The sequence below is a fragment of the Conger conger genome, chromosome 1 (assembly GCF_963514075.1).
Source record: "Conger conger chromosome 1, fConCon1.1, whole genome shotgun sequence".
Classification (NCBI taxonomy): domain Eukaryota; kingdom Metazoa; phylum Chordata; class Actinopteri; order Anguilliformes; family Congridae; genus Conger; species Conger conger.
In genome coordinates, this window is record NC_083760.1 from 63,532,764 (window position 1) to 63,554,140 (window position 21,377).

The window sequence follows — 21,377 nt, forward strand, 5'->3', positions numbered from 1 at the left end:
GCTGAATAGATTTTATTTGGGGGGGGGGGGGGGGGGGGGTGAAAAATTATTTTGTTTGTCGAAAAGTGAAGTATGTGTGAATATGGTCAGTAAGGTTTGCTGTCGGATGCAATTCCACTGCTATCTGCTGCATGACTGGGGTGCTGGATTAGTACTGTGATGTCACCATGTTTGCTTCTTTTACACTTCTTAATTTTATCCACAAAGCTAATGGGCCACCACGAACGATTGATATTGTTTTGTGCCACATCAGTGCTGAGTCCCTTTTATTCGCTTTGAGTCAAACATATTTGGGGTATATTTGAATAAATTAACTTGGTCTCACTACTACAAGCTTCTATCCTTAGCTTTGAATAACAAATCAAATATATAGATGTATTAAATTTATATGTCCACATACTAATTAATTCATTTCAATGGTTGACAAACATCTGGCAATGTGATAAGAAAATAAATAATACTTTTCCTGACAAGTTACTCAGAGTTAAGGAAGAGATTGCATGCAGTTGCAGTTAGACTGAATTGCCCTCCTGGTTTTAATAGAGATTTGCTTCACAATAAAAGGTTATTGAATGGGGTTGTTAAGATGACAGGTTCAGGTTCAGTCATGACCTCCCAGGGAGCTCATTCCACGTTCAGTTCCTCTTCACATGTGCCCCAGCCCTCACTGCACATTCCTTTGTGCCCACAGAATGAATAATCAAGTAAACCAGAATGTAGAATATATATTAATTTGTATAATTTTTGCTGTAAAGTGTGATATTATTTATCTGTCATTTATCCAATGATGTCCATTTGCACTCTTCATATGAAGAAGATACCCTACTGTATTTCTTTGATTTGTATGAGAGAACGGCCTTCTCGAAGCATATACTGAAGCGTTTCCCTCTTCAGATACCTCACCAAATGATTCTCAAGGCCTTTTCTCCACAGGCAAGGCAGCGTCTTCTCTCTGATGTTCCTTTACCTGGGGTGACTTTTGAGCACCCATAGCTTTTCTGTGCTTTGATCCGCCTAACAGGTCGAAGTGAAACTAGTAACAGCCCCTGTGCGTGCTGTTTCTTCCAAAAGGTACAGTGAGGACCATCAGTGTGAAAGTGAAGGCTGTGCTTCTTGTTCTGTGTTCACACAGCTGAAACCAGTACTGTTGTGGCAGTTGGAGAATAAATCTGTACATTAAAATTTTTATAAACCTTTTAGCTCTGTCTCTAATTTTGCATAAAATTACTCTTGTTTGCGCATTCTTGTTTGGTATTAAAATCACAAAAGACACAAGGGACGAAGAGACTCACCATATCACATTTTCTATATTTTTCTTATGTTTAGTGTAGGCTAGTACTGCTGTCTGTGCATCAGCGCCAAACAGGCTATGCAGATGTGCCGTAAGGATGCTTCCTTAAACTAAAATAAAATCACTTGCATCAAAATACCTCTGTGGTTGCGTGGACCATGGTTGGTGATTAGCAAGCTACCTCCATTACACACCTAATGGAGTCAAGGGCAGATGATCGTCAAGTGCAAACATATGGTACGCTGTTAACTGGGGCAATTTGATTGAAGCATGGCAAAACTGAAACCATTGACTTGATAAAAGTGGCATGAAGTGTTGGAAATGACCAATTTAGTATGAACAATTTCAAAGTAAACAGCATTGATGAGATGACTCAATTGGTACATCAATTTGTACAATTTCTCAGTTCAAATTCCAAGTCCATTCTGATGCAGGTCCCCAAGAATTCCATCAAATTGAAGGCTGAATTTTCAATGCTCATGAAAAAGGTTATTTTAAAACTAGCTTTGTGTTCTTTCAACTTAAATATTGTGGGTAGCACCAGGCGAAACTAAATGGCTCATCTCGAGGCATTCCGAAATGGCCTTTTCATGTTATGGGGTGAATGACACGTATCACATTCTATGAAAATAACACTCCAGGATAGATAAGACTGTACACTTTCCACACATATACGGCTTACATGAGACATTCTCCATTATTTAAAGGTCCCATATTGTAAACATTTCCAGTGTTTTATTTTAGATCCATAAGAAGATTTTTGTGTGGTTTTTAAGTACCAAAGACAAGCTCCATCCAGTTTTATATGTCCATTCTCCAGCATCTCATGCTTTACCAAGTACAGGCTGTTTTCCTGACTGTCTCTGAGGCTTGTTATTATCAATGAACCTGATTGGCTCATTGCTCCACAACAATCTGAATGCTGTCTGTGCCAAGTGTTTGGATTCCGGCTGTAAGGTGGGGCGTGCTGAAGACGGTCATGCAAATGAGCATATAATTGTGACGTCTCAAATTACGGAAGTCCAAACGGCTCATTTAAATGCTCAGTTCCTTAATATGGACCGGCGATTTCTTTGGGGACTGCGTTTTTGATACTTTCACAGTGATTTTAGCGTCAACTCCATTATAATCCATATAATCGCAAGGGAAGTTTGATTTCTATTTATTCAAGTGTGTAAAATGTGCCTATGCGATTCATTACCATTACATTACATTACATTACATTACATTACATTACATTCATGGCATTTGGCCGACGCTCTTATCCAGAGCAACGTACAACAAAGTGCATACCCATAACCAGGGATAAGTGCGCTGAAAGACCCTAGAGGGAAGTACAATTTCAACTGCTACCTGCACAACAAAGCTAAAGACCAGGGCCTATCACAAAAAAAACAAACAAGCAATTCCATGCGAGCCATGACAGGCAGCCAGTGGAGGGAAGTAAGCAGGGGGGCAACGTGAGTATTTGGGAAGGTTGAAGACCAGACGAGCTGCTGCATTCTGGATAAGTTGGAGGGGTCTGATGGCGGACGCTGGGAGGCCAGCCAAGAGGGAATTGCAGTTACCCAAGTCAGGTCTCTCCCTGTATGATCAAATGTCAATATCTTTTGGGAGGGGAAACCCATGCAGCCCACATAAACAAATAATATAGTGAATTGTTACTGAACTATGTAGCATTTTATTTACAGTATATATGTGATCACATGCCATGCTTTGCAATAAATATTGAATATATTCAATAAGCAATTATTGAATATATTCAATATCAATTAATTGATATTGTAGGGAAGGCAATCACAATATTACTGGGCCCTACTCCATAATGCATAATTATTTCAGTTCATTTCTGGTGTTTAGTATAGGCTAGTACTGCTGTCTGCATCAGCACCAAACGGGATTTGTAGATGTGCAAAATATTTAAGGAAGCTTTATTATTCGTTCTGTAATCAATTATCTGTTCAGAGAAAATTTATCTGAACAGATCATAACATATGACTTTGATCATAGGCTAAAATTATGTCTCAACCGTTATTGTTTGAAGGAAATTACTTAAGGTGCAAAAACATATTATCCTAAATAACCAACCATACCCTGCTATATTTTAATCCTTTCCTTCCATTTAAGATGGCAAATTAGATAAGCCTATGTATGTGTGGAATATATTTACTAAAAAAATGTAACTTGACTTGCTTGACCTAGGCTAATTATTTATCTCAACCACAGCCAACTTTATGTTCTCTGGAGAATTTATACTATCCTCCTAAATATGTTATTCAATTTGTGTGATGTCATGAGATTGACAATTCCCAAAGTTTCAGAATATTTTCTAAAATTACCTGGTAAATTCCCTCCCTTTGCAACCTTAAACAGGAATGCAGAGAATACACTCTATTATTACATTAATGGCATTTGGCAGACGCTCTCATCCAGAGCGACGTACAACAAAGTGCAAAGTGCATACCCATAACCAGGGCTAAGTGCGCTGAAAGACCCTAGAGGGAAGTACAATTTCAACTGCCAACAGTATGTAAAGGATGTAAAGGATTATGCCAAATACTGTATACTTCTGTTAATGCACACTATATAATGTATAGTATATAATATACAATATATAATATAAGGTGTCACACTGCATTTTAGACAGTTGTTAAATTGGTACAGCAAAGGGATTGTCCTTATTTACCACATTACCCGCGCTGGTTTTCTCATTCTGACGCGTTCTCGATACCGGGTGGTCCGAGACGTGGTCCTGAATCGCACCCGGACTGAGCAGGCTGGTTCCCAGTACTGCACTTCCTCTTCCTGCTCATCATCACTATTGTCGTCGTCATAATTATCATCATTTTCATTCTCATCGTCACATTCTGGTTGTGCAAAGCTGTCCTCGGTAGACTGGGGACTCTCTGTAAGATTTATCTGCTGCTTGTGTGCTTGCCTCCGGGTACTCTTCCTCTGCTTCATAAAGAAGTCTCCACCCACAGAGCTCTGCACAGCTCCCATCAGGTCTCTGAAGAGCTGCCCCGGAAGACAGGCTCCCTGCAGCAGGTCTTTTGGGGCGTTTCCCTCTTTCATCATCTTCAACACTTGGTGCACCAATGTCCCCCTGTACAACCTATCAGAGGGGATATAAAATGGTCTTATAATAATATATTATATTAAAATAAATAAAAAACAGGTGAATCTGAATGAAATAGACCAAAGTTGATGGAGAAGGTGGGGAGAGGTTATTGCATACCAGGCACACCCAGGCTCGGGCAGAGGGACACAAAGCAGCTGGTTCAGGAGGAGGCTCATCCGCATGCAGGACTGCCATTGGCTGAACGTGTGGGCTGCCCCTGGATCGGGCCCCTTCCTGTCTATTTTCATCCGCAACTTATTTAGCCTCTTCCAAACAGCAGCCAGATCCTGGGACCACTCTTTCTTCCCTACAAAGAGGAGTCCAAAATTGTACACGCTATAACTGGCTACCTGCATCTCCCTTTAGACTTTAGACATTTGGATGTCTCATTGAGATTCAAATGTCTCACCCCGTCAACTAATGCAGAACCAACAGCTAGTCTGACATCCACTGATGTGGCTATGAGAGACATTTACTCATTACTCACTAGTTTTCATTGCTTTTTTGATGAAAAGCAATGGAAGTGGCTAGAAGCTGTGGCAGGAAGCATGAGTCTCCACAAGCTGGCCAGTCCCAGCAACACATCCCAAGGACAAATGACCACAGAGTTGAAGTAATAGCAAGACATGTTATGTTTTAAGATAATACACTTTGTTTATACACATGTACAACACATCTTATAACTATGTTGTGATATTTAGCAATATGTGGAAACAGTTAAGCCTGTATGCAGGATTACTTAAATCAAAATCTGTTTTCAGTAATCGTGGGTATAGTGGTATAGTGCTGTGTATTTGAAGAATCGTGGTATAGTGCTGTGTTTCATAACTCCAGCCCTCACTTGCCAGTAGGTTTTTTGTTGTAACCAGGAGCTCACACTTTTTTTTTTTTTAAAGGAAAGGCCCTGTGCAATTATTGGATTATTCTTTGTTACTTAAAAAGATGATTACTCTGGCCCAGACCCCAGCGATTTACTCGTTAGGGCTTCAATGAGTCAGGTGAATACAATTCCAGGGCTGAACTTTTTACTCTGAAGTAACTTCATGCCTTCTATCCAACTGCAGTTACTGTTCTGTCTGGTGTTAATGACCAGACAGTTCCTCTAAATCAGGGCTGCCCAAACCTATTCCTGGCGATCTACCGACCTGTAGGTTTTCACTTCAACCCAAATTTGGCACACCTGATACTACTACTAATACCTACTAAGTAGCTCAATGAGATCTGAAGCTGTTGAATGAGGAGTGCTGTGTTAGGGTTGGAGTGAAAACCTACAGGACAGTAGATCTCCAGGAACAGGGTTGGGCAGCCCTGCTCTAAATAGTTATCCAGAATGAAGATGGTTAATTTCCACCAAGATGGATAAGGCTACAAAAACTCTCTCAGTGTTTCAGAGGTCTGGAGAGCAAGAAAGATTTCAGATAGAATGGCCCAAGACCTGGTGAGAAATTCTCACAACCCAAAAGAGTAGCAAATTCATTTTCCTCAACACCAGTAGGCAGCAGGGCCAGAGACATTATCCACTGGGAATTAGGTTCCTTGCTGTTGTGACATCTCGCTGATTTGTCCTATATTGGTAAGATTTCGGAAAATCTGGTGTGTGAGTTCCTGGTTACAACAAAAACATTCTGGCAAGTGAGTCCCAAGGATTGGAGTTGAGAAACACTTGTATAGTGCAAACTTAAATTACAGGCAACATACCTTCTTTGGTCTTCACTTTATTGAGCTCTCCAAACACAAATCCCACCAGCAAGGCTTGAAGATGTTGCAGATCTGGTTGGGGCTCAGCGTGACTCAACCAATAACACGTTACACACACAGTCAAATGCAGGTGTGGGGGCACCAGCGAGAGCAAAGATCGTTTCACTTCCAGTGTGTCCAAAAGTACCTTAAGCCGGATCAGTTTCCTCACCTGCAAGATGGGAAAATGTAATTGGCCATTACAGCACAATACCTGTCCTAAATAAGACACGCCTGTATGCCCAAATTAACCATTGAAATTCCAAAGCATAGCTTTGCATTGCATCGAAAGGTTTTTAAATTTCAGGATTTTTTTTGTCATGTTCAGTCAAAATTGCTCAGCAGGCTGAATATTAACAATATATTTGCCTTTTAACACAAAAAAGGCATCCGCATGCCACTCCACCACGGCCTGTAGTGCATGCACAGCTGATTCTGGTAGATCACAATGTCAGTTGGCCAGTCACTATTGGGAGGTCCCTGTTGACTGAGCCCCCCTTTCTCTAGCTGACTCTAGTGGCCAATTATGCACTGCATTATATTACATTATTGGCATTTGGCAGACGCTCTTATCCAGAGTAATGTACAGTTGATTAGACTAAGCAGGAGACAATTCTTCCTTGGAGCAATGCAGGGTTAAGGGCCTTGCCCAAGGGCTCAACGGCTGAGCGGATCTTATTGTGGCTACACCAGGATTAGAACCACCAACCTTGTGCCGCCCCAAGTTAATTCCAACCACAGTGTTTACTGGTACACTGTGCTAAAAGCTGGGTGTGGCACTTAAGATCCCAAAAGCAACTATTTTAGAAGCCATCCCAGTAGCTCTCAGTAGTGTCAGGTTTCTGGTAATATAGCAAATGAAAAGTGGTTCTGGAGGGCCACAGTTCAACTCAGAACAATGCAGATGGCTATGTTTTGAGAATAGATGGTATGCATTACCTTGTTCAGGCTCTCCAGAGGCAGGTGCAGGACAGTTTTTGTCAGGACGGCTGGAACAGTGGATTGCTTCAAAAACAGACCCTCTCTCTCAAACTCCTGTACACAGTTAGTTGAACACAAGTTCACCCTTGCATCCCTAGGACCTGTTTGTGTCAGTCCCTGCTTCCCATCGAGCAACAGGCTGTATAGTACCTGTCGAATCGGTTGTGAGGTTGTGTTGCAACTTGGCAGCTGGAAATCCTCAACCTGAGTGTGCAACATCACTCTCTGCAACACCAGTACATTTTGAACGAAGAAGCCTAGTTCCCCCTTAGCCAGTGCCAAGAGGATCCACGGTGGCAAGTCTCCAATGATGTTTGGCAGATTGGACAGTGTGGCTCCCTCGGTGAAGAATGGGATCAGGTTGCTCACAGAGAGGCTGTATTGCTTCATTCCAGAGGAGAGGAGGGAGTGGGCATACCTCAATTTATGGGCACCTCCAATAACTTCCAGCACCCCTTTTAGGGCCACTTGTGGATCTGTGAACTGAGCCAACCAGTGGAGGAGGCTGTCAATGCAATCATGTGTCCTGTCTTTGCAGGTGTGTGGCCGCTCTGGGAACTTGGCCTGGATGAAGAAAGTCTCCATAATTTTGTGCAGTTTAGTGAAATCATGGCCAGCCATAGCAGTATGGCCGACCATGGTAGCAAACAGTGGTAGAAGCTCTTTGTTCATGTGGTTGAAGTGTTCGCAGAATCTGTTGATGGAGAAGAGGCGAGCATCTATGTGCCTCTCAGAGGTCTTCTTACATTCATTTACTTTGTCCCAGCCAAAATCATTTGTGTGGATACAACCTCCCTTTAAATCAAAGATGTAGAAGATGCTGTTCATTGTCAGCACAGCACAATTCCACTGGTTAGCCAGGGATGCTATTTCCCTCGAAGCATCTGCAATGCACTGTACAAATGGCACTTTCAGCTCAGACAGGACCTGCCTGAACACAGTTTTACCAAGGACAGGTAGGATTGTCCCCCGAGATCCTGTTGACAGGGCATGAGCCACTGTAATGTTAGTCTGGGCTCGCTGCTTAAGAATCTTGAACTTCTTGTCACTCTGATCCATACTGCTGTCCAGCACAACAAAGGGGCTTATGTTGCAGAGGAAGAGGACCCTAAAAAAATGTTGGATGCGACGAGCAAAGGAGTCATACTCTCCCCCATGCTGGTGATCAAAGCGTGATGCTAAATACAATCTGCGGTACAAACTGTTGCCATCAATGACAAGCTTGGTGTTTTTTAACTGCAGGTCAATGAAAAAATGTGTGCTTCCAGCCACATAAGTAGTGAAATCCTGAATCCACATGATGCTGAATGGGGAAAAAGCAAATAAATCCATCAGTTTGCCAAGAGCTCACACCACTCCTGTTCTTGCATCTCTACATTGGCTACCCGTGAAATTAATTGATTTTTAAAATATTGTACTTGTTTTTAAAGCATTGACCACTGTACCATACATAACTTTTAGCCGGCTCAGTTATTTTCCAGGTATCACCTCTGTGAGAGTGCGCTCTTTTCACGTTCATGTCTCCCTCATGCAGTCAGCACGCATGATTGTTTTGTAATCGTATACAGATACATCTGTTCTGTTTAAGCCCTGTCTTCCCTAGACTTGGGGCTTTTGTGTCACTTCATGTTACTCACATTCTGCTATGCACAAAGCCAGGTATACGGTAGCCAGAGGACTGCTACTCTAAAAGAGATGCAGGAACCTCTTTTAGTTCGGGCTATAACACACTACCAACACAACAAAAGATTTCATTAGGGTGGAAAAGTTGAAGGTTTTAGACTGGCCAAGTCAATCACCAGACCTTAGCCCACTTGAACCTCCTGAAGAGGAGATTGAAGGGAAAAACCCCTCAAGACAAACAAACTGAAAGGGGCTGCTGTAAAAGCCTGGAAAAGCAGCACAAAAGAAGAAAGCTCCAGTTTGGTCATGTCAATCGGTCGCAGGCTTGATACAGTTATTGCAAGCAAGGGATATGCTACCAAATATTAAGCGTTATTTACTTTCATTTAGTCTTTTCCAATATTTTTCGTCACCTAAAAAGTGGGTGGTCTGATATCAAAGGTGCTATGTTCTAAGTAGTTTAACACCTCATCAAGGTGTAAATACTAGGGAAATGAAAGCTTATATTCTGAAATCTTTTTATCTCAAGCCCAAATGCATTCAGTGTGTTGCAAAAACAAAGGAATTGGCCGGTCTGTTCCAATACTTTTGGAGTGGACTGTACTTCTTTTGAATGGTTTTCATGATGATCTTACTCAAGCTTTACTTTGCTTTTACTTCTTTTAAAATGTCCAACATGTATTGTCTTGCATTTCATTTGTTTTATTTATTTTTATTGTTCTATCTATTCTATCTATTCTATCTATTCTATCTATTCTATATATTCTATATATTTAATTTTATTATAATATTACAATGTGGGGGCAACTATGTATACAAAAGGCTCTAATCCCTACCTGGTTCACCCAATATGGATGTAAATTAGCTAGACAGCTATTTTGGTAGGTGGCGTGTGCAATAATATACAGTAGTGTGCAGTGATGATTATACACCATCACGTTTGTCTAAAAGGGGTCCTAATATATTACTTCTTTTAAAAAATCTGGTGGAACAATAGTATTTTAGTCAATGAGCACAAAAAAATAATTCCCACAATTACATTTGAGTAAAAGTATGGCTAATAAACAGAAACACTAAAAACATCTTTTTCTTTAGAGAAATTGAAATTTTACTTTTGCATAGCATGAAAGCATGTTTGAAGGCTCATTCCATGATTGTTAATGCTAAACAATTTGTTTAAACTGGTTTGAAACAACATTATTCAGCAAAATTCCTTCTGATGGTCAGGTCTTCCAGTATTTAAGGTAACCTGAACTTTGAGCAGTGTCACAGTGTTAAACATGATGGCAGGATGGAAGGAGCTCTCTGAGATTGTTCATTTTATGATGCCGGTTGGTCACTTGATGAAAAGAATCATCTGGTGACATAAAAGTTATGACTCAAGACCTTAATCCAATTAAGCAAATCTGGGATTTGCTGGATACCAAGATAAATAAATCATCGAAAGAATATCTTTGGAATGAACTTCAAACCATTTGGAATGGTTTAACGAGTGAAGAAATAAATAAAAAACATGTGAACGATTAAATGCTATAATCAAAGCAAAGGGTGGCCACACTAGATATTGACTTTGTTCTCCAAAAGAGACTACTATTTTTGTTTTCACAATATATTGTTATCTGTTTACTTACTTTCATCTACATAAACCAATATTGCATGAAATAAATACTTGAATAGTACTTGCTTTCTGATTTATCTTCATTGTGTTAAGTGTATAATCATCACTGCACATTACTGTACCTGAGTAAAACTATTGTTTATAGAAAACGCAGGGACTTAGGGAATTTGCCAGTCTGCAACATGATAGAATGATTAAGCAAAAACAATAATGTGCAAACATAGAAAACTGTCCAAAGTCAGGGGGATCGCGTTGCGTAGGTCTACTCATTTTATTATTTGGAGAAGGCACATTGATCAACATTCAGGAGCCTACATGAGGTGAACAATGAATGTCCTTCTACGGCTCTGATAGCAGTGGTATATTGTTATTTTATCACTGCTATTAACCAGTCAGATTGCGAGATTTGTCCTGCCCATTTTATAATGACCCTCACTCTCCTCCTCATTCTCCAAGATGTTTCCCTCCTGTCCCCCAAAGAAAAACTGCCACCGCACACACTTCCGGATTTATGAATCTGAAATATGTCTCATTTAAGTGTTACCAAAGTGCCTGAAAACTGTATTCAGGAAAGTTATACACTGATGAGGCTGAAAGATTCAAGAATTGAATAGGATTTACATTCAATTGATCCCATTAAATTGCTGAATAATGCAATAGTAACTAACTGATTTTCCCCAAACATGTACAATATAATAATAATAAATATACCGTATTTGTAAAAATATGAATAAAACATGAATATGCCTTATACATAGTATCATTTAAAATGTAGTTTCTTGACTTTCTAGGCTATAATTAATACACATTAAATATGTCTATTAATGTTAAGATTTCAACTTCACATACACTCACATTTTCATTAACAAAAAACAACAATTGTTATTAAAAAATATTTCTGGACATAGCCTCACCGTGTCAGCAGCATGAAACCAAGCCATTCAGTATTATCTGCACTTCTCTCACTTAAGGCAAAATGAAACTTAAGGAAACGGGACGTTTTACCGTAATGATTAGAATATAAGAGCAATACCTTCATATGTTTCATGTGCAACGTGACTGGTCATTTTAAACATATTATTATTACATTTTTATTTTTTTAACAAATAAAATAAATCCAGACAGTACTTGCCTGCAGTTAAGTAATAATGTTTAAATTCAGGATTATCGCAGATGTGACATGCAGTAGTATTCAGTCATTATAATCCAATTTTAATTTTGAATTGTAATCAAATGTAATCCAGATCACCATTTCAACATAAATTGTACAGCTGTAAACATCCTTTATCATACAGTGTTTGCAAAAGTTGTGGCTCCCAAAGGCTGCTAGAAATGATCGGTCTGTGGGACATCGACCAATGAGCTCAGCAACCATGTGAAAGTTGTAACTGGCTTCTAATGACATACACACACAACAGGACTTCTCAAATCCAAACCGATATTGAAAACATAAGAAACAAATACAGTATGCCCCATAACGTGGAGGCAAATTACATGCTTTGGTTTCATCATGCAGAAATAACATTTTTTTGGTAGTCCCCCTATTTCAAGGAACCATAACGTTTGGGACAAATGGCTTTACGGGTGTTTCTGATTAATCGGATGTATTAAATTGCGTCCTTCGTGGAGTTAAAATGGGTATAGGCCAATCGAGCAATCGACCAACCAATAGGAGCATCGTAATGCAATACATGACGTACTGTATCGTAACACTCTAGCCACAATAAACACACTGTTATTTCAAGTGTCACCTACTAAAATATGAACGTACTTGCAACATAGGATAAAGTAGCCTAGGCTAATAAAGTGCACCATTAAAATTGTATCGCTTTTGCTTCAGCTCTCAAAACGTTTTGTATCCCGAGTAAGTATCCAGAGTTGAGCAGTAATAATGTAGCTAATATCCAAAAGGAAAGCGAGAAAATAATCCGTGTTTAGAATGCCTTTTTCCGGGCAAAAAACGACACGGTTAATCTACAGCTTTCTGCTCCACCATCCTCAAATTCTGCGCGTGGATGTCAGATGACGTAGCGGCTGTAATCGTAGAATGGAATCTCTGCTCTAATCGCACAGCAGTGGCATCATCAGCGTCGGGCTTCCGGGGCTTCAGTCGGGATTCTTTTTTGACTAGCCCCGAATACATTGCTGTGTGTCAAGTGTGGTGTCAGTAATGTACACTATTAAAGATAAGGGTCTATAGAGTAAATGTATACCCTGTTTCATTTGGTAACAATTTATAGTATTTAATTAGCTATGCAAATCAGCTGGCTGTGAACTGACAGTGTAAATGTATACCCCATGTTTTGGCCACATGTGTACAATCTCATATTCTCTGCAATTACATCACAATTGTATCCAACTGTATTAATTAAAACTACATCGCACAGTGTGACAGCAACGAAATATTGGATATTGTTGGGGCTACATCGCACAGTGTGATATGTAACAATCGTAAAAGACGACCGATATAGACTCTGTATGTATTACTTCAGGAGGGAGCTGAGTGTGGACATACCTGCGTGATTACTCACCAACACACACACACACACACACACACACAAAGAGAGCTTTCAGTGTCTAGTCTTGATTCTAAGTTTTGATTGGTTTTGTTATTTGCCTCTGTGAACACGAGTTCATGACAATGTACGAGGTTGAGAAATGTGATGAAAGAAAAACAGATAGGTCAGGTCAATTGCAGAGTGCTTAGTTGGAATTTAAATCGCAGGTGGACTATAGGTTTAAACTCCAGCTAAGCGCACTGCAATTGACCCAGTCGAATCCTTAGTCAACTGTTTGTAATATAATTCAGAAGAGAACAGTAACGAGCTCACTAGTTGTAACGGGGCTGGAAGGCCAAAGAAGATCGTTTTTGACCGAATAATTCTCTCCGCAATTAAGGAGAACCCCAAACACCCGTTCAACAGATCAGAAACACTCTTCGGGGGGCATGTGTGAATGTGTCAGTGACTAATCTCCACAGTATATTTACAGGTTTCCAATTCGTGCAAGAATGGATGCAAATAACAAATAATGGAGCATGAAAAGGTAACACGAGATAGGGGACAATTGGAGTTAAACGATGGATTATTTAAATATTTACAAAATACAGGATTAACAAACAATATAAATGCATGATGCTACACACTCTGGTACAGTAGGTGGCGATATTCAATTTTAGATTGAGGTGCTACCTATTATTGGGCCACAGAAGAAGAAGAGGAAAAGTTCAGTAGAAGGTTCAGTTGAATTTGGTAAGACATTTTTAACGTTGTTTGTGTGTTAGTGGTAAATTGCAGTGTTCGGCCACTGTTCAGTTGAATTGGTGATGATGGCAAGTAGGCTACCGTATAGATAGATTTGCTAGCGCTTCTTTAGCTAACGTTATCTAACTTGCGGAGTGGCAGGTTAACTTTCTTATTAACCTGTTAATATCTTGCCGTGTCAGTGCGCTCACTTGACTTTTTTTATTGCAGTTTTACTTGTGCGGCTATGGGATTGTTTCCCTTACGCAGATTTAATGGAGAATTACAAGAAAGCGCGGATAGTGGAGCAGCCTTTCCCCTGCCCCTACCCAGGACTGGCCAGCGATACGCCCGAGGTTAGGGTGAAAGACGGCAGCAAGATCCGCAACTTGATGGGTTTCGCCATGGGCCGCATGGAGCCCGATACATGCCGCCAGATCCTGTTCTCTGGTGCTGGTAAAAGCATTGCAAAGGCTATCACATGTACTGAAATCCTTAAGCGACGCATGCGTGGCCTACATCAGTACACCCAGCTGCTGTACCGAACTGTTCATGAAGTGTGGGAGCCCCTGGAGCCTGCTGCAGGTCTAGATAGCCTCACTGTCAGCAGAAATGTGCCTGCTATTTGCGTGCTGCTTTCCAAGGACCCCCTTGACAACACCCAGCCAGGGTACCAGGCACCCGGTTCCTTCAACACTCTTTGGGTACAGGCTTCAAGAGAGGAGGAAGAGGAGGCAGGGCAGGGGCAAAGGAGAAAGAGAGGTGCTGGGAGGGGAAAAGGGGGCTCTGGCAGACAAGGAGGTTGCCGAGAATATTCTAAAAAAGACTATCGTTGAAGTTTGTTTGTGAAGTGCAAATGAAATGTATGATTACAGTAGATGCATGTTTTATTTGTTGTATTTCTGTTATACATTTTCTTTTGATCTCATTCAAATTCCTAAAGTATACCCCTTCCTGATTTCCTTTTTTTTTCTTTAGACAAAATGTAATATTAGAAAAAGGGATAAATTGCTCATATTCTGTGGAAGATGAGTCAAAAGTGGAATTTTTTGCAGGACTCCCAATATATCTGGTGTAAAGCAAATACAGCATTTCAAAATAAGAACCGCATGCCCACTGTGAAACATGGTCGTGGTAGTGTGATGGTGTGCAGATTTTTTCTGCCTCGGGACCTGGATGATTTGCCATTATTGAATTCAATTGAATTGAATTAAGTAGAATATATGGTCATCTATCTGTCAGTTGGGTGATGCAGCAAGTTCACATCTGAATTGCTGAAAAGAAACAAAATGAAGTGGCCCAGTCAAAGTCCTGAACCCAAAAGAGATACTGTGGCAGTTAGTTCATGCTCCAAAACCTACCAATTTGTCTGAATTGGGTCACTTCTGCAAAGAAGTCAGATAAAATTCCTCCACACTGATGTGAAAGATTAATATCAAATTATAGGAAGTGTTGGTTGCAATAAAAAATGGCAATGCATAAAAGCAGATTCAAGCAATAAACATGCAGGCAGAACATGGTACATGCAAAGTGAAGACAAGATGATGGGCAAGGCATACAAAAGCAGCAGAGGTAAATCATACAGGCACACAAGAGCAAGCCCATAATGGTCATAATAAGCAGGATAGTAAGTAGAGAAACCGCAATATATGCTACTAAAGGACAATAAGTAAAATTGCTGGAGTAATATAAAAATATCAGGCGAAGGCCTCCAATGAAATGTGCTAAAACTTGAGCAAAGGTGATTAAACACTGTTTTGAAGAGACAAATATCAAGGTGTTTCTTAAAGCTAACAAGGGTAGGGGCATTCCCATATATAGATAATTATGAAGACAAGCAAGGAAGTGTGCTATCAACTGAAGGGTAGAAGTCTGACAAAGCCTGGTAGAAACAGAATGACAAAATGGTACAGAAACGGGCAAAATCAGGAGAGAAAACAGGAAGACTACAAGCACATGACAGTCATGTGCCAGAAATACTATTATAGACTAAAGGTTCTGTAGAAGTTTTCTCTCATAATCCACTATCATTTCTGCTTTCTGCTACTACTACTATTTAAGCCAACTGCATTGTGTAAGTCCATAAGTAACGGATGTTAGGGCTAAGTGACTTGACCAAACACACACACAAAAGTTGCACTAAACATTCCATTATGAAAGCAGACTTTACACCAGTTTAAATGCTAAACCCACAACAACAAAAACATGCTCCCATGTGTTGGAGTGCAGAAGGTTTTAATTTTCCATTCGGGATTCTTTTTATTTATTTATTTATTTATTTATTTATTTATGACTAGTCTGAAGAGCTGTGTAGTCATAAGATCTGCACTGCTGTTCGGCCCTTGAGCAAGACCCTTAACCCCACATTTCTCCTGGGGGTACTGTCCCCTGCTTAGTCTAATTAACTTTAAGTTGCTTTGGATTAAATCATACGCTAAATCATATTAATAAACTTACAAACACAACTACCCTGTATGCATTACATGTATCTTCCTTTGCAATAATTTACCTTTGGGTAGGACATGCAAAAACTAATATACTGGCCCAGGCAATATGAGCCACAACGCTTGCCTCAAATATTGATGATAAGAAATAGAATCAGAGACACAGGGCTGTACTGAAAATAATATTAGTAAGAGGGAAATGAAAGCACAGTTACATGATGGGTTATCCCTTCCATCTAACTAAAGCTGGTGTGATCAAGTTGTTTCTCCAAGAACGGTTTTATCAGTTGCAACCTGATGGCTATGGACTAAGCAACAAGTCACTTGGTCTGTTTGTGAACATTTGTCTGTGTGCACACATTTCACTGGGTCCCACAGCTGACCCAGGAAGATAAAGCCCCGTCCCTGACCAGCCAGGCACCCCATCCCAGGAACAATATCATCTTGGTCCCCAGGGAGAAGGAGAGTAGCAGCAGGACTGGTGTGGGTCCAGACAAAGTCTGGGTAGGGGTGGAGGTAAGCAGGTAGAGGGTGGCCTGATCCTTCCCCAGGGGGTTGGAAGCACTGCATGTGTATTGTTCTCCAGGGATGATGTCCTGCAGAAGACTGGAGGTGTGATGCTGGACAGGGGCCTCATGAGCAACAGGAGAGAGCGGGGAGCCCTCTAGTGGTTCTCCAGGGCCAGTCCACTGGATGTCTGGAAGTGGCGATCCCTGGACACGGCATAGCGCACTATACCCGGACTCCTCACTGCCCTCTACTGAGAGCCCAAGGATCCGCGGGCCAGCTGCACACATATGCACAAAAAAACATTTGACAATTAGATAGAAAGTACATGTTAGACAATATCTGGCAGGGATGTTTCTGATAATTCATTCAAAAACAGCCCTGGGTTCCCATTCAGAATGTTTTAGGTTATGTGTGCATGTTTATACATGGAAAAGCACTGTAGCTGTATTTACCTTCTACTCTCAGGCGCGTGCCTATCTTGTTCTCAAAGTTGGCATGTGGGTGGCCTGGCAACTCCACACGACAGAAATAGCGGCCACTGTCTTGCAAGGCAACGTTGTTGATTCTGAGTGTCAGGTCATGCTCCCGTGGGTTACCCTCTAGTCGGAACCGGTGGTCCTGTTGTGGCTCTGTCTGACACCGGTGGCTGTCATTGTGACTGGCGCACTGGAAAAGCACTGTGCCGGTTGGACCGTGACCCAGCTTCCACAAGACTAACATGGAAGAGTGGTGTGTGTGATGCGGATGGGTGAAGGAGCAAGGCAACACCACAGGGTACCCCTCTATCGCCCGTACCTCAGGAGGCACCTTCATTGACCAGCCATCTTCATGCCCAGCTGGAAACAAGTATAGACAGAGAAAAACTAAAATGGGCAGTTCACCTAAAACTGGAATTCTATTGACTGTTTCTATTTACCTGGAGTGCTATCTATCCATGCATATATTTATGATGAGATTTGAAATGTTTTGTAGATATCGGCTGCAGCTAACCCTGACACAGCAGACTTCAGCAGGCAAGTTATTTTTGTGGCATTCAAAGCACCAAAATTTACATTTGAAAAACTCAGCAGTCTCTCGCCCCAGAATACTGGTGTGCTTTGGTGGAGACTTTTGCGTAGATATATAGATACAGTAGTTACATGCCCATACTATTACAGTAGAAAGTAGTTTTAAATAAAACCATGCACAACAAGATCTGTGGATGTTTATGATAAACAGTGTCAATATATATTTAGAGAGACACTGCTGTTGAATATTTCTAATGTCAATTTCTTGGCACTTTTGAGTGCAACAAAAACATGGTCCTGTTGAGGTCTCATATCAGGGTGAGCTGCAACATCTAGAAAATGAATTGCTTCAGCTCACCCTGGGTTATAATCAGATTGCTATGGAATACGAGACAAGCCCCTAGGCCTGTTTGTGAACATTCATGTGTGTGTATGTGAGTGAGTGCACATATTTCACTGGGTCCCACAGCTGACCCAAGATGAAGCCCCATCCCTGATCAGTCAGGCACCACATGCCAGGAGCAATATCATTTTAGTCCCCAGGGAGAAGAAGGAAATTTCAATAAAACCACTGAGTACTTTCAAAAGTTTGTTTGAATGTCTATCTTTTGGTTCTTTGAGTGCCACAAAACCTGATCTTATATCAGGGCTCATCAAATGTCAATCATCAAAACTATCAGGATGGATGCCTATACCAAATAGAGCAAACCTTTTCTCAGGAGATGCCGTCTGGTTCATGTAAGCGGTATATTTAAAATGATTCATTCATTCATTCATTATCCTGAACAGGGTCGCAGGGAGCCTATCCCAGCATACATTGGACGAAAGGCAGGAATACACCCTGGACAGGTCTCCAGATCACAGGGCACATACACCATTCACTCACACACTCATACCCATGGCCAATTTAAACTCTCCAATCAGCCTAAACTGCATGTCTTTGGACTGTGGGAGGAAACCGGAGTAGCCGGAGGATCCCACGCAAACGCAGGGAGAACATGCAAACTCAGAGAGGCCCCAGCCGACGGGGATTCAAACCCAGGACCTCCTTGCTGCGAGGTGGCAGTGCTACCCACTGCACCATCTGTGCCGCCATATATAAAATTATTTTTTTAATATTATTATATAATAACAATGGCATCATATATCTTGATGATTTGGACAGTGGTACAATAGCCAATAAAACACATAACGCAAAATCAAAGTCAACCCAGCTTACTTTAGTTTGGCACTATGCACCCTTGCAAGTTCCTTATAAAATACCCCTGTCAAATTACAATATAATTCAGTATCCCTGTGTTTAGCTGGACTGGCAGATCAGTTAGTCCAGCAAGATGAAAGTAGCAGTGGTTCCACTCACCTGCTGGGTGTGAGAGTAGGAGGAATAGGAAGGTAAAGAGCGGTTGAGAGTCCATGCTGCTCCTGCTGATCTTGTGGGCTGAGTATGGTGTGAGACTCCCTCACCCTCCAGCCTTGCCCAGAGCAGTGACACATCTGCTCTGATTCACTGCCCCAAAAACAACGTGACCACCAGGCCTGTTATCTTTCCATCCTATTCTCACACACTCTCACACACACACACACACACACACTCACACAGAACATGCTGAACAATATACGCACAAACACACCACATACAGTACATGCATGCATACACATACACAGACATACACACACTCAAGCACACACACACACACACAGACATACACATGTATGAATTTTGTATTTACTTGCAATTTTGTGCTTAATTCTTAAGTAGAGATTCCAAGTTTAATTTCTTAATATTTGATATACAGTAGTTTCTACGTTCTTGAACCATATTAACAGCTTACAGTATTTTTTATTTTGCATACACTATGAATGAAACTGTAGTTCACAATGTCAGCACAAACCTAACATCTACCTTTGCAAAACCTGTTAGTAATTTATGGTTCCTTTCACAAAAAATACAAATGGAAAACACATTTTTTCACCAAAGTAAACTCACATCTCAACACACAAATGAACCTACAAACCCATCCAACTGAACTGATGTGATTTTGTCACAGCATATATGTAAATAACAGTGACAAACAAGTAAATCTTGACTACACACATGCAAATGTTAAGTGCACAAATGTCCAAAAATCAGTCATCAACTATGAAAGAGAGCACCAGTGAGTTGTTTCTGAAACTGGTGTCAAACAGAAGAGAAGAACATCAGTGAGGATGAGAAGAATTGCTATGCATAGTGTATTCATTTAATGTATTGTACAATTTTCATTTTCATTTTATTCTTCACCTTCGCCTGGCTGGGTTAAATGAAATTAGAGGCACACAATTGTACACCATGTAATAAATGATTCCTTTGAGGGAGGCTGGCCAGAGGATGCAACCGTATTTGAACCTCAAACACTGTTCAAACTGTGGCATCAATAATTTCATATAGAAGTGCCATGTTCTGCACTCCACAGATGTAAGCACAAAATGGTTTATGTTTGGAAACCATAATCATTACAGTCATTACTCATCAACATATTGTAATTTTACATTGGACATGCAAAACGTCTTACTGCACAATAAGGGATTGTAAACATGGTGGTGGCTAATGAAGAACTTTGATTGAGGGAAATCCATACATTGATCATAATGATCATAATCAACCACATCAATTTTGACAGTATGGCCACAATTAACTCACATGTCCCAAATGCTCACATGTCCCTAACACTCACATGTCACTCCCCTGCTTACTTCCCTTCACTGGCTGCCTGTCATGGCTCGCATCAAATTCAAAACATTGGTGCTAGCCTTCCAAGCAGTTAAGGGGTCAGCTCCAGCTTACCTCCAAAAAATCATCAGACCCTACACCCCTGCCAGACCTCATCGTTCGGCCACCACAGGCCGCTTGGCACCTCCCCCTCTCCGGACTCCCACCTCATGCTCACGACTACTGTCTGTTCTGGCTCCACGGTGGTGGAACTAACTCCCCGTGGAGGTCAGAACAGTAGAATCTCTTCCCACCTTCAAGTGCAAACTGAAGACGCACCTCTTCAAGCAGCATCTCCCTGTCCCTCCCTACCTCCCTGTAAACCTTAATTGTCTTTCTGTGATTTGCTTGTGTATCAGGATGTTTTAGTTTGGCTAGGTAAGCAGTGTTTGGCTAGTTAAGGGGTTTGTTCATACATTTGCGTGTTGCGGTATTATAAAGAAATTAATTAAATTAAAAAATCAAATGGACCCTGGTCCTTATCTTTGTTGTGCAGGTAGCAGTTGAAATTGTACTTCCCTCTAGGGTCTTTCAGCGCACTTATCCCTGGTTATGGGTATGCACTTTGTTGTATGTCGCTCTGGATAAGAGCGTCTGCCAAATGCCATTAATGTAATGTAATGTAATGTAACAGAGTTATTGCTTCTTTTCCATTCTGATGTGTCAGAACAACAACTGAACTTCATGACCGTATGTTTTTATGCATTGAGTGGCTGCCACATGATTGGCTGGTCAGATATTTGCATTCATGCCCTGCGTACTAGACTACCTAATAAGGTGGTCACTGAGTGTAGACTGTGACTTATGTGGCCTCTTGGAAACCACTCCACCTTCTTTATATGCAATGTTATAGGGAGATACGCAGGCCGGACTGAAAACCTTTTATTTATACATACAGTCAAATACAACTATACATACAGTCCAAGCTAAACTGATCTGAGATTGGTTTCCTTAATCATGAAAGCAGAAAGTGAATGTGTTTTCGTCAGTGGTGCTACTATACTTTGCTGACAATGTTAAAATCTATTTCAGCTGGTTCATAGTTTCCCAATGC

General features: G+C 40.9%; 3 protein-coding genes across 4 annotated transcripts; 1 reads left to right on the forward strand and 2 right to left on the reverse strand.

The window, feature by feature from the left end:
- Window positions 1–3,923: 3,923 nt before the first annotated feature.
- aste1a (asteroid homolog 1a) lies at window positions 3,924–11,327 on the reverse strand. The gene is made up of 5 exons (XM_061242927.1): window positions 11,286–11,327; window positions 7,089–8,433; window positions 6,111–6,321; window positions 4,530–4,719; window positions 3,924–4,406 (listed from the first exon to the last, which is right to left on the reverse strand). The coding sequence occupies exons 1-5, from the start codon at window positions 11,297–11,299 to the stop codon at window positions 3,974–3,976; spliced, it is 2,193 nt and encodes a 730-aa protein (XP_061098911.1). The 5' UTR covers window positions 11,300–11,327; the 3' UTR covers window positions 3,924–3,973.
- A 1,966-nt stretch (window positions 11,328–13,293) lies between these two features.
- rpp25l (ribonuclease P/MRP 25 subunit-like) lies at window positions 13,294–15,383 on the forward strand. 2 transcript variants are annotated; one of them, XM_061259487.1, is made up of 2 exons: window positions 13,294–13,622; window positions 13,884–15,383. In XM_061259487.1, exon 2 carries the CDS (start codon window positions 13,889–13,891, stop codon window positions 14,447–14,449), a length of 561 nt encoding a protein of 186 aa, XP_061115471.1. In that variant the 5' UTR covers window positions 13,294–13,622; window positions 13,884–13,888; the 3' UTR covers window positions 14,450–15,383. The 2 variants fall into 2 exon arrangements, with proteins under 2 accessions (XP_061115471.1, XP_061115463.1); XM_061259479.1 differs by having other exon boundaries at window positions 13,299–13,622; window positions 13,845–14,737.
- Window positions 15,384–16,309: 926 nt separating this feature from the next.
- On the reverse strand, window positions 16,310–18,989 carry si:dkey-11p23.7 (V-set and Ig domain-containing protein). The gene is made up of 3 exons (XM_061243056.1): window positions 18,935–18,989; window positions 17,020–17,403; window positions 16,310–16,844 (listed from the first exon to the last, which is right to left on the reverse strand). The coding sequence occupies exons 1-3, from the start codon at window positions 18,987–18,989 to the stop codon at window positions 16,420–16,422; spliced, it is 864 nt and encodes a 287-aa protein (XP_061099040.1). The 3' UTR covers window positions 16,310–16,419.
- Between the last annotated feature and the right edge of the window lie 2,388 nt (window positions 18,990–21,377).

Bases quoted from the DNA above. Each gene is read 5' to 3' on its own strand.
- aste1a (XM_061242927.1), bottom strand. The intron at 4,720-6,110 runs GTATGTTGCCTG...TCCTCTTTGTAG, and splicing joins TAAAGTGAAGACCAAAGAAG to GGAAGAAAGAGTGGTCCCAG. The intron at 4,407-4,529 runs GTATGCAATAAC...CCCCTCTGATAG, and splicing joins CCCGAGCCTGGGTGTGCCTG to GTTGTACAGGGGGACATTGG.
- rpp25l (XM_061259487.1), top strand. From the start codon at position 13,889: ATGGAGAATTACAAGAAAGCGCGGATAGTGGAGCAGCCTTTCCCCTGC.
- si:dkey-11p23.7 (XM_061243056.1), bottom strand. From the start codon at position 18,989: ATGGACTCTCAACCGCTCTTTACCTTCCTATTCCTCCTACTCTCACAC. The intron at 17,404-18,934 runs GTGAGTGGAACC...ACTTGTTTCCAG, and splicing joins CCTACTCTCACACCCAGCAG to CTGGGCATGAAGATGGCTGG. The intron at 16,845-17,019 runs GTAAATACAGCT...ATATGTGTGCAG, and splicing joins CACGCGCCTGAGAGTAGAAG to CTGGCCCGCGGATCCTTGGG.